This window comes from Leptonotus elevatus, chromosome 3, assembly GCF_054856555.1.
Source record: "Leptonotus elevatus isolate MCC_2025b chromosome 3, RoL_Lele_1.0, whole genome shotgun sequence".
Taxonomy (NCBI): domain Eukaryota; kingdom Metazoa; phylum Chordata; class Actinopteri; order Syngnathiformes; family Syngnathidae; genus Leptonotus; species Leptonotus elevatus.
The window spans coordinates 26,638,915-26,652,377 of record NC_141241.1 but is presented as its reverse complement, the minus strand read 5'-3'; the positions used below and the strand labels follow the sequence as shown (position 1 = coordinate 26,652,377).

General features: G+C 39.4%; 1 protein-coding gene across 1 annotated transcript; it reads left to right on the top strand.

Moving 5' to 3' along the window:
• The first annotated feature begins 521 nt into the window (after positions 1-521).
• Positions 522-12,920, top strand: LOC147178040 (alpha-2Db adrenergic receptor-like). Its single transcript, XM_086072272.1, has 3 exons — positions 522-3,876; positions 4,083-4,439; positions 11,674-12,920. The coding sequence occupies exons 2-3, from the start codon at positions 4,131-4,133 to the stop codon at positions 12,823-12,825; spliced, it is 1,461 nt and encodes a 486-aa protein (XP_085928398.1). The 5' UTR covers positions 522-3,876; positions 4,083-4,130; the 3' UTR covers positions 12,826-12,920.
• The last annotated feature ends 543 nt before the right edge of the window (positions 12,921-13,463 follow it).

The window sequence follows — 13,463 nt, the reverse complement described above, 5'->3', positions numbered from 1 at the left end:
AGGCCTCCCTGATTTTATGTTTTTTGGATTTGTTGGGGTCTGGATGTTTCTTGGGCTGGGGAGGAGTTCTGGTGGGGGGTGTCTGGTCGGTGCTGGATTTCACCTTCCTTGGTTTTCTTCGGTCCCCTCGGGTCTCCTGGTGTTCGATTTAGGTGAACGGTATGAGATTTTTTTTCTAATAGGTTTTCTGGTGAGCTAACAAATACACACACGCACGCACGCACGCACGCACGCACGCACATACACATACTCACCCACACACACAAAAAAATATATATATATGTATGTATGTATGTATATATGTATGTATATATGTGTATATATATATATATATATATATATTTAAAAAAAAAAAAAAAAAAAAAAAGAGCAATGATGATGACATTTCCGAATGAACAATACTGAGCTCTTAAAAAAAATAAAAAATAAAAAAAAAATAAAAAAAAGAAAAGAAAAGAAAAAAAATAAAAAAAAATAAAAAAAAATAAAAAAGAATTCCGGAAGTCGTTTTCCGTGGCCTCACCGGGTGAGGTGGGGGTCGGTGCTTGCTCCCAATCACGCCCCAAACACGCCCCTCTGGGTCTCATTGTCATTGCCCACGTGAACGTTGAAGTCCCCCAGCAGAACTAGGGAGTCCCCAAAGGGAGCGCTGTCCAGCACACCTTCCAAAAAGGGTGGGTACTCTGAACTGCTGTTTGATGCATAAGCACAAACAACAGTCAGGACCCATCCACCCACCCGGAACCGGAGAGAGGCTACCCTCTCGTCTACCGGGGTGAACAGGCGCCAAGCCGGGGGGCGGGCAATCAGTATGCCCACACCTGCTCTGCTCCTCTCACCGTGGGCAACTCCAGAGTGAAAGAGAGTCCAACCCCTCTTGAGAGGATTGGTACCAGAGCCCAAGCCGTGTGTGGAGGAGAGTCCGACTATATCTAGTCGGAATTTCTCTACCTCACACACAACCTCGGGCTCCTTCCCCGCCAGAGAGGTGATATTCCATGTCCCAAGAGCAAGCTTCTGTAGCCGGGGATCAGACCGCCAAGGTTCCCGCCCTTGGCTGCGGCCCAGCCCACTAAGCACCTGACCCTTTTGGCCCCTCCCACCGGTGGTGAGCCCATGGGAAGGGGGAACCACATTGCCTCTTCGGGCTGTGTCCGGGCCGTGCCCCTTGGGTGCAGGCCTGGCCACCAGGTGCTCGCCAACGAGCATATGTACATATGTACTACATATGTCCTGCATATCATTACAAAATTGCAAAACATTGTTAGGCCTTTTCACGTTTCACGTAGTATGGGGCAGTATAAGACCCAGTGTAAGTGCAACGAAGACATGTATGCCATCTAGTGGTGATTGGTGATATTACAATTAAAACCATCCTTGTTTGTTTATTGAACATATAAACCAGCAATAGAAATACTGCAATTTAAATAAAATGATTTAATAGAAAAGTATTTTTTACATACATAATAATCATTAAGCACAGCTTACATATTCAAAGGGGAGTAGGAAGAAGTAAAAAACTTATCGAGGAGAATCCCCTTACAAAAGAGAAAAAAATTAACTTACACTAAAACAGCTGCACTTATACATGCATAGATATGCCAACAGTATTGTACATTTAGCTGATAAGCAAACATTTTTACATATATTTAATTCAGCACAAAGGCTTACACATAATTTTTAATTATACTCTATTTTCTACATTTGTACTGACTTATATCGGATTTTAATATTGTTGTTGTACTCCGTTTTTATGCATTCTTTTAAACACAACCAGTGATTCACATCTTTTCAGGTTGATTCCAAAATTATTCCACAAATTTACACCTACAATTGTAACACACCTATGCTTAATATTTGTTCTTGTTTTGAATGTTTTATAGACACTTATACCCCTCAAATCATAGTCACTGTCTCTGATTTCAAACAGCTTCTGAGTACTGTGGCAAAGTAGGTTGTTGTGTACCTTGTACATTATTTGAGCAATTTTAAACTCAACTAGATCATAACATTTTATTGTGTTTAATTTGATAAATAGTGAATTTGTTGGTTCTGTATATTTTGATCGGTTAATAATTCTTATTGCCCTTTTTTTTCCACACAATAGGTTAGACATGGTAATAATAATGAGTAATATAATGTATATAATGACTTCTTATTCAAAACATCCTTTGTTTTGTAAAAGATCCCTATAATTTTGGACACTTTCCTTTTAACATTGTATATGTGTGTCTATTTCATTAGAATCTACTCTAATTGTGACTTGGTGCTTGACCTGTCTCGTGCCAAAAACTATCAACTTTGTTTTGTTTGAATTTCGAGATAATTTGAGACAATTTTTTAATGCTTTTATTCATTTTCCACCGTAATCAGAAGCTGTTTCAGATTTTCTCGAGAGCAATAGAAAGTTGTGTCATCAGCAACCAAAACACTTTTAAGTATTTTGGAGACACAGCAGATATCGTTTATATATAATATAAATACTTAGGGCCAAGCATTGACCCTTGGGGAACGACGTGAGAGATCATTAATTGTTTTGATTATATGTTGTTGAACTGCAAATACTGATATTTGTTATTTTGGTAAAACCACAGTCAGCCCCCGCAGATTAGCATTTTCGGCACCCGCAGATTTGCATACCATACTTTCATTTTGTGTCAATTCATATTTTTAATTGTTCCCGTTTTTTTATTATTATTTCCCCAATTTCCTCCAATTTTCATAGACAATGTAAATTGAATGCTTATCAGGTTTTTTTTATAAATATTTTTTTGGGTTTGTAAAAAAATCAAAAAGAAAAAATTTCCTATCCTGACAATTGACCAAAAAAGGGGGTGGGGGATTTAATCAAGGGTCCACTCAGAGTGTAGGCCAACAGTTGCTTATCCCTGTTATAGGTAATTGTTGAAAACGTTTGTTGTTGGGGGTTTTTTAGTTTGTTTTTTTGGCTTGTTTTGCATTTCATTATATCAAGTCTTTGAGTTTCAATGATAATGGGTATCCAAGTCAGTTATTTTGTCAGTAGCACCTTGGCTTTAATGTTAACACATTAGCATGCCAAAAGTGTGCTTCTCTCATTGCAATTCAAAAAGGACAGTAGTACTTTGGTGGTACTGCTTTTTTTTGTCCTACAGGGTTGCAAAATAATCAATACAATACACTGTAAAGTATTTCTAAATGTACTGTAATATTAAATCTAAATATCACCGCTTATTTTCAAACTGGAAAAGCTAAAAAATTCAATGTCAAATTACGTGTAATATTGCTACAAAATACAATCCTATCAAGTGGAGTTTTCTGTTATTCTATTTTTCTCCCCTGTGCTGCTTACTTGGCTCCTGTATTTCCCATCAAATTGTTCTCCCTCCTCTCTCTCTCCGCATGTCACCTCTCCTATTTTCTTGACCTCTTTTGTCTATATTGCCTGATCCCCGAATCCTACCTCTTTTCCTTCTTCCCTCGCTCCCTAGCTGTGCACTCTGCTGTCAAATTCCTTTCATCTGTTATTCCACCGTCTTCTCCTCTCGGTCCTTGCTCATTTTCTGTCTAATTCGACTACTCTCTTCAAACATCTCTCACTCTCCTCACTGTGCAGAGCTCTTCTGCCTTCTTTCATTTCACCCTCTCTCCTCCCGCTTTATTCTAGCAGTGGAGCATCGGAGAACAGCAGCACTTTCCCTCAGCGCTTCAACCATTCGCATCCTTTATTTATGCGTTACCTCCGCTTCTACCTCCTCCAGGTTTTTACTACTTATTTCCATTTGATCTCTTTCACTCCTCTCCAAATATTTTTTGGAAGCTTTTTTCACTGTAGGACTCTGTTTGGACAGCAGAAATGACTTGCGTGATATTTTGGAAACAAGAAGAACAATCTTCGTAAGTCAACATTTTATAATGCATTAATTTTAAATAATGCAAATACTGACTAAATGGCTGTGATCATTTAAACCTTGTAACTCTAATCTATAGTGGGATGCAAATTGTTGCTTAAATTGATAACTGTTCCACTACTTTGATGGATTTCCTCTGTATTGAAATACTTTTAAAGAGGATTATTTTGCTTTCTTCTCCCACCTTGGCAGACATTTAAATGCAGTCAGGTAAGCCTAAGAGGCTGTAATTAAAGAAGAATGGACTCAGATGTGCTCTCACCTGAAATGGCCGCTGTCCCTGCAACCTCTTCTTTGGAGAATATTAGTCAGGCATCTTCTTCCTCAAGGTCTGCTCCTCTGCCTCCGCACTCCCAGACAGCTTTAGTGCTCATCATGCTGGTTGTCACAGTCATCATCCTCGTGACGGTTGTGGGAAATGTGCTGGTTGTGGTCGCCGTGTTTACCAGCCGTGCCTTGCGGGCTCCTCAAAACCTATTCCTAGTGTCTCTGGCTTCAGCGGACATTCTGGTGGCGACGTTGGTCATCCCCTTCTCCTTGGCCAATGAGGTGAGGATAAAACATAGGATTCATCACTGAATCAGCGAGTAGGTTTTCTAACTGAAATGAGTCATTATTCACTTAAATGAGGTGTGTTGGTCTGATAAGTTGCTTAAATGCATGGATTTATTTTTATCAACACTTAAAATATTTAAAAAAGAAAAAAAAGGCTTTGATGTTCAAGTGAAATCATTATCAAAGATGGATCAAACACCAAACAAACACAATTACAGCAAAATTCAGATGGAATCAGCTGCTTGCAAAACTTTTGCCTGTTTTCAGTGAAATTATTTTAAAGTATTACTATCCCCATGTCATTTCAAAACCAACCTGACTATTGTTCAAAATGACTTTGGTTTGGCTTGAATACTCATACATTCTACAAAACACAAAACAACCCCAACAATTGTGCTGTTTAATGGGTTATTCATTTGACCAAAAAGTTGGGTTGGTCCCCTTTTGACCCAATTGTTATTAGTGTGTAGACTGATATATGACCCCTGTTTTAGATAACATTTAGTTTATGATGCTGTGACAAAAGTGCAGATACAGTAGTAGTCATAAAACTGCTGGGTTAAAAGTAACCCAAATTGGGTGAAATGGCTCATCGCTGGGTACAAAAGGATCTAAACCAATGCTGGGTTATTTATACCCAGCGCATTGGATTAAGGATTTGACGCAACATTTTAGGTCAGGGACAGGTTCACCATTTCCAGGCCTCAAAGTCCGGAGTCCTGCAGGTTTTAGATGTTTCTGCCCACTATCACACCAGATTTATATAATCGGCTCATCAGCATGCCTGATAACGATCCTGATCCTTAGTATCAAGTGTGTTGGTAGGCGGAAACATCTCAAACCTGCAGGACTCCGTCCCTCGAGGACTGGAATTGGTGAATCCTGTTTTAGGTTAAGATTTTGATACAACAAGAGGTAACAACTACCATAGGAATGAGTTAAAGCTATCAATGGGATACCAGGTTATCAATACAGCTGTTGTAATAAATAAATACATAGATAAATAAACAAAAATAAATATTAAAAAATATATTTGTTTTGTTACTAGTATTTTATAATGAGAAGAAGCAACTTTGCCCTGCCAGGGTTCACCACAGCAAGTTACTGGTATGAAATGTTTGGCAATCTTTTAATACAGATGCCCTTCCTGACACAACCCAACCATTTTACATGGGTGGAACATCTGCCCTGACTGGGAATTGAACTCCAATCCTGGTATCCATGTCAACCATTAAGCCATCCAGCATTTCAAATCCAATATTCAACATAATGTGCAGAGTAAAACTAATTAACCCACATTGAGTACAATCTGCTCAAAATCCACAGGTACCCTGAGAGTGGTCTTGGAAAACAACCCAGCATTTTTTTGTGTGTCTAAAAGCTATGTTTAGCATACATTGCAATGTTCCCGGCAAACACGGCAACACCGTTAGTTTAGCCCAAAACAGCAGCGTGCACAGAGATTTTTGGGGGCAAGTGCTCCAGGTGGGAAAAAGGACACTTTTGTGCACAAGGAATATGCCTTACTGACAATTCCGAGATGATGTCACAAGTCAAGATGGCCGTCAATTTGGTGAATCTGCTCATTGAAAAGCGTTGGATTTTGGATTGTTGTAATTTGATTTGTGAGGATTATTTTGATTTCAAAATGTGATGAGATGTCGTTTGTATGGTCGTCACAGGAAAAAGCATTACAATCTGCCGTTTGTTTTCACCGTATAAAGGAAGCATTTGCATTGTGTTGCATTGGGGACATATCAGAAATGATGTTTGGAAATGTCAATAGAAGTTTTTATATAAACATTACACAGCATAGAAGTAACTTACAGTTATGGTTTGTACTAAATAATAGCTAATAATTTAGCTAATATTAGCTTCATGCCTGCTGATTTAGTACAAACTACTTAAAAAAAAGTTGTTGTTTTTTAAATACAATTAACCTTGAGAAGCAAATCAATATTAAAATGGGATCTTTAAAGGGTGCTAAACTCGAGTTAACATGACTCTCTCTGGCCTTGACTCTGAGTCTGACCTTTCATCTTTATGCGTCTTTGATTTCATCCAGGGAGAGCAGAGAGACGCTTCCCTTTTCAGCCACTCCTTGGAGATGCGTGTGTGTCTGTCCCACATCGCAACCGTGGGTAATTAGCGTTCACGTGACAAAGGAAGCGAGCAAGTGAGCTAGGTCGGGTGCGTGCGCAGGGGACGCATATTGTTGTTGTTTTTTCACACGCGATTTATCATGCAACTTTTCTAAAAGATTGTGTCAACATGGACCTGTCCTCAGTAAAGTGTTTATTTATTTAAAAACAAAAAAATAACTTTCCAAAGGGCACTTTTTTTGAGAGAGGGCAGAAGGGCAAGGGTGTGGGCACCACTAGGGGTCTACCTGTGCACGCCAGTGGCCCGAAACATAGAATTTTGGCTACTTTAGTATTGAATTGTATTGTTGTATTGTATCTCTATATTGAAGTGTTGCATTGAAGTGCCTTGCTAAGTTTTATCATGCATACAGAAACATGTACAAAGTAAATAAGTATATTTTTATTTAGTAAGGAAGAAGGTAGAAAAGCACTAAAAAGGATGACAACTAGAAAGGTGGTTGGTACTGATGACATATCAGGGGGCTTTTTGAACAGGTTGCTTAATTCCAGAGGGTGAGAAGATGCCTGAAGAATGGTTTTGCTTGGAAGAGTACTACAGATGTTGTTGGTGTTGTTGTTTTTTTAACCCCCCTTAGATTTTGTTGATGGACAAGTACAAAGAAGTTCAGAAGAAGATGCATTGTGTCTTTGTAGATCTCAAGAAAGTTAATGGCAGGATGCCCAGAGAGGAACTGAGGCACTGCATGAGAAAGTCTGGAGTGGCAGAGAAGTATGTTCGAGTAGTAGCCTACATGCAAGACATGTATTAGGGTCGCCAAACAGTGGAGAAGTGTGTTGTAGGTGTGACACATAAGTTTAAGGTAGAGGTAGGCTGCATCAGGGATCAACACTAAGCCGCTTCCTCTTTGCAATAGTGATGGATAGACAGACAGATGAGGTTCTGACCGGAAGCCCAATGAACTATGATGTTTGCAGATGACATTATGATCTGCAGTGAAAGCAGGGAGCAGGTGGAGGAACAATTAGAAAGCTGGAGGCATGAGCCGGAAAGGAGAGGAGTGAAGATTAGCAGGAATAAAACAGGGTTGTACAGAAGAAGTGGTACTAAAGAGACGACAAGAAGCAGAGCTGGAGGTGACAGGAATGAAGATGTTGAAGTCTTGGGAACTTTCATCCCCGGTATAAAAAGGCCACCGTGGATGGTCATGAGACGAACGACACGGATGGGCAAACGTGACATGATTGCCTAGTGAGATCTTTAAAATGTCGAAACATTTATCACAGTGCAAGAGACACCTAACCGACCATAATAAAATGGAATGAAATGTGGCTAAACCTGAGAGTACATAATAGGAACTAAAACAACTACCGAGTCACGGTAAAATCTGCGACTGGTTAGAATTTTGAGACCCAGTGAGGCGCTATCGGCCATTTATTTGGGTCTATGAAAACAGGTTATATAGATGGAAAGGCAATCAAAGCCTGTCACATTTGTGCATCCCGTCCCCTGGCGTTGCCCGACGACAATTTGTCAATTCTTAACTGAAAAGGGGCTGCCATGATCACAGGACGTGTAAACATAGCATAACATAACGTGGTTATCCACTGACAATGATGACCATGCTAGCAAAGACAAACTATCCTATTACTGATCATTCACTTTGCTTAATGCCTTAAACACAACATGACAATAATATGTTCTATGTGACCTCACTAGTCCAAACATGACATTCGGATTAACATTACGTTTGTGGAATATGAGTTATGCAGCAAAATCCTGCCAATTTTATCCATCTAAGGGGGCGGTCATTTTGCTACTTGCTGTCGAATGAACACAGCTGAGCTGTGATTGGTTGTTACCTGAGACTTGAGAAACTTTGATGTCTTTTTCACTCGACAGCAAGTAGCAAAATGGACGCCTTTATAGTGATTAAAAACTGCTGGATTTTGCTGCTTAACTCATATTCCACAAATGCAATATTAACCAGAATACCGTATTTACACTAGTGGGGCTGCATAGAACATAATATAATCAATAATTTTTTGGGGGGTTGACCTGACGCTTTCTGAAATTAGCCTGTGTTATTTCTAACCGCTCACACCTCTGTGGGGTGTGCTGAATCTCTGCGCCGTAAAATCCAGCTGTCAGGTTATGACTATTAAGTGATTCGACCCCTTCAGCGATTCATTTCCCAAAATGCGACAATCAACAAATCCAGTGACTTTTTCTGGTGTCATTGGAGATTTTGGAGACACTTGAGACTTCCTCCCAGCTGCAGTCAGAGGAGAGCAGAGGATAATCACGCCTGAAAACACAATTGCGCTCGTTGGGTAAGCCGATTCTCCTCGTGATTCCCAATTGTGCAGGCAGTACCTCATCACCAAGCAAATGAGTTATGCTTCAGTTTGTGTGGATTTTTGTATGTTGTGGATGTAGTCTGCGCGTCACCAAATACCGAAGGAATTGGTGAACTACAATTCTGCAGAACAATGAAGAACAATGAAGAAAAACTATTTGCATTTCGAATGAGCGCCGAAACCTCATGTATGATATTAACTCATTTGCTCCCCAAAACGTATTAATACATTCTATTTATACATTTTATATGCTTTTTTTTTTTTTTAATGCTAGAGCATACAGAAGGCTTTGATGCAGCCTCTGAACTGAAGAGAATGCTTGAAGCAATGGTAGTTATTACAAAAACAGAAAGTGTGAATGAGTGAATGAGTTAATTGACATTGACAAAGATGGAAACAAAGGACAATTTTGCTATAATTACAGTTTTATCAATTTAAGATTATACTATGATAACCTTGACTTGCACACTAACACATTATTTGTCAGGCGAGTTTCTTAAACCACTGAAAGCCACTTCAAAAAAAGACAACACCGGTTGCTTCCTTGTTAGCAAATTATAGACCCCATCTCAAACCTTCCCTTCTCAACCAAGATTGTCGAGACAGTGGTTTTTAATCAACTCTGCAATTTGCTGAACGCAAATTGACTCTTTGATCAATTCCAGTCAGGTTTTGGACCTCATCACAGTACAGAAACAACTCTTATTAAAGTACTAAACGATATACACATTTACACTGATACAGGAAAGATGTCAGAGCAAGTCTTTTTGGATCTCAATGCAGCATTTGATACAGTTGCGTCATCATATTCCTGAACAGGTTGAAAACTTGGGTTGGATTAAATGGAGCAGTCCTTACATGGTTCAGGTCCTACTTGAAGGAAATGAGTTATTGTATGACCATTGGAAGTTAAGTTTCCAATATAATTGAGTGGCCATGACATGTGGAGTCCCTCAAGGGTCAGTTCCTGGATTCCTTTTGTTCAGTCTGTATGTTAACCCTTCCATTAAATGCTTCAGAACGCTAATGTTGTGCTGTCATGGCTATGCAGAGGACGCACAACTATATTTAGCAAATTTTCCCAAATGACTATGTCACTGTCTAATGCAAATTAACAAATGTGTGAACCACAATTTTCTTCAGCTAAACCAAAACTAAAGAAAAGAGGGCTTCTGCTAACAAATATACTATGTCTTTAAAAAACAATGCCCAAATCCGAAATCTTGGGATGCTGAGAGTTTCGGACCTGATTTTCAGCAGTCATATCGAATCAATTAATAAAAAAGCCTTTTATCAGCTGAAAAACATATCTAGACTTAAGGGTTACATTCTCTAAGCAGAGCAGAAGAAGCTACTCCATGTTTTTACCTTCAGTAGCCTTGACTATAACAATGGTTTTTCGACTGTACTCCCGCAACAAAAAGCATTAAACAGCTGCAGGTCGGGTTTTGACCATATGAATATTAACCCATTAGGGCTCTGAGCTCGGCAGACTCGGGTGGAGCCCAGGTTTCAGAGCAAGCATGGTGAATTCGCTTTTAGCTGTTATACTGCAAGCAAATGGAATAAGTGGAAATTATAATTAAATATTTTTCCATCATGCCTTTGATTACCGTCTTTTTAAGACATTTTCAAATCGGTTTCTCTGTATGGACTTTTAGTTTTTCTTTATTTTGCTTTTAAATGTCTTTAAATATTTTGTTTGTTGATGTGTTTAAATGTTGTCAATATGCATTCTTTTAGCAATTTTAATTACTATACTTTTTTTCAGCTTTATAAATGTCTTCAGCTGTTGTGTTTGTAAATGATTTTTGGTGTTGTGCTTTTGGTTGTGTGAAGCACATTGAGTTGCCTTGTGTATGAAATGTGCAATGTAAAAAAAAATTGCCTTTCCTTGCCTTAAGTCAACTTCCACATTATTTACGTCAGACTCCTTTTACTTGTATCAGGTCCATATTTTGTAGGAGTACTATTATGCAACAGCCCTCTGGTGCGTGCATTTTCTGTACTTGCCTGACACATTTTTTCTTGTGTGTGTTTTTTTTTTCTTGTCAAAGTTCAGGCTTGCCTTGAGCATTTATTCACATAGTTTTTGGCCCACCTTGCTTCAACACTCGTTGGATAGATACACCATCCTATGATTATTTAGTTGATCTTTGTCTCTCTACAGCTCCCACAGTTTCGGCTAAAATGGTCCACAATTATTTAGGTAACGCAGTGCTTCACAAAGAATAAAAAAAAGTGTTTCTTTAATGCACGCACACACTCTGTCTCTCTTTGAATTAGCACCACATTTACATCCCAATTTTTAATTGCTTGCTCACACACGTTTTTGACTATTTGTATACAAGTAATTAGAAAGTAAATTATACGCAATAATTTACGTATATTTTCCTTCTGCCCATTTCCAGATGTTGTCTATGATTTGGTTTTGGTACTAAGCAAATAGTAAATTACCATTAAAGCTGATCTAATATCTCTATTGTCTCAGTAGATACACAAATAGGACAACCGATCTACTACTTACAAAAATAAATTAGTAACTTTTAATCTTTAACTTATTCAAAAGAAACAAAAAGCTTTCCAGCACTGACTGGTACTCTGAGTCAATTATTATTATTATAGGGTTTTAAAATGAATTTATTACACTGATACACTTACATTGGAAGTGTAGTGGTTCACATAATCTGGCATGTTATTGATTCCCACTCATCTTCCTGGAGACTTTGAACTGTCATGTCCTAAATAGTTTCTCCTCTTTTCAGGTGATGGGCTACTGGTATTTTGGTTCCACCTGGTGCTCCTTCTACCTGGCTCTGGACGTTTTGTTTTGCACCTCATCCATTGTCCATCTTTGTGCCATCAGCCTGGACCGCTACTGGTCGGTCACGAAAGCCGTCAGCTACAACCGCAAACGGACACCCAAACGGATAAAATTAATGATCAGCGTCGTGTGGCTCATATCTATCATCATCTCTTCACCTCCTCTTCTCATGGCGCACACAGAGGAGAGTTGGGACTCAATGGATGCGAACAAAGACCCTCAGAGGCAGGAGTGTCTACTTAACAACCAGACGTGGTACATCCTCTCCTCCTGCCTTGTATCCTTCTTTGTACCAGGAGTCATCATGATACTGGTCTACTGTAAGATATACCATGTAGCCAAACAGCGAGCCTCCACGGTCTTTGCGGCTAAGAATGTGATAGAGCGGCAACCATCTCAATCTGAGACCTGCTTTGGTGCTGCCCATAGGACTAGCCAAGGAGTTGGAGCCACGTGCAGGAAATCCAAGTACAAACTGGACAACCAACCGCCTGAGAACAGAAACAGCTCTTCCAACATAGACAGCAACAGTAGCAGCCACAAAAGAGAAGAGTTGGACAATATTACCTTAGAGGAGAAGACTCAGGAGGGTGGCGTAAAAACATCCTCCTCGTTTTCTGCTTCGCTCCGCTTCTCCAGGAGAGCTGGTGGGAAGAAGAAAACAGAGGAGGGAAAGGACACTGAGGGAGCAGCAAACAAGTTGAAGCCTCCTCCTCCATCTTGTGCTTCCATATCGTGGGTATCATCGGATCACTGCTCCCATCATTTCCTCCTCCCCTCTCCTGTGGCGCTCCGAAGCAGACAGATGTCTTTGTCCAAAAACAAAGTGGCCCTAATGAGGGAGAAGCGATTCACGTTTGTTCTGGCAGTGGTGATGGGAGTATTTGTCCTCTGCTGGTTCCCATTTTTCTTTACTTACAGTCTCCAAGCACTCTGTAGAGAGAAATGCGCCATCCCTGATGCGCTCTTTAACCTCTTTTTTTGGATCGGATACTGCAACAGTTGCCTGAACCCAATCATTTACACCATTTTTAACCGAGACTTCAGGAGGGCCTTTAAGAAGATTATATTCCAGACTCATAAACGAAAATAAACTCTGAATGTATGTGTTCAAACACAAATGTGTGCACAATTTGAATCCAATGATCCACTGTTCTGTAATATGAACATTAAAGGGCTTGTCTCTGAGGATTCTTTTATTATCTTCCGACAGAATAATTAATTCAATAACCATTTTTGTAGGTGCAACAAGCCAAGATAATAAGGTCTCAAAATTCAGCTCCCATAAGTTCACGTATACAACTACCTATTTGAATAGTAATTGAGAAAATGACTGCAGGGTAGTCTCCGTTGGAACGGTGAGATGTCTGTACCTGTAATCTTAATATAGACGGTAAAAAAGTGATTATGAAGGAACACAACGCATGGTGAAATAGAATATTGGTGACTAGATATCAGTGGAAACCAAAGCTGACCACAATCCATTCAATAACAGAGTTGACTTCCAGTATGTTTTGGGCAACAATTGGTGTTGATAAAAGCAGTCCATTGATTTGATGATGATGATTTTAGTAGGTAAAATATGGGGGGAAACTAAGAATTTGAGAAAGGGCAGTGTAGCTCAGTAGATGACCTTTGCAATGCCAGGTTTTTCTTATTTATTGATTTATTTATTTTTTCTAAAAGAGCTCAGTATTGTTCATTCGGTAATGTCATCATCATTGCTCTTTT

What these genes read in the sequence shown, in the direction of transcription:
- LOC147178040 (XM_086072272.1), top strand. Translation starts at nt 4,131, where the DNA reads ATGGACTCAGATGTGCTCTCACCTGAAATGGCCGCTGTCCCTGCAACC. An exon ending in CCTTCTCCTTGGCCAATGAG is followed by an intron (nt 4,440 to 11,673) that starts GTGAGGATAAAA and finishes TCCTCTTTTCAG; the next exon opens with GTGATGGGCTACTGGTATTT.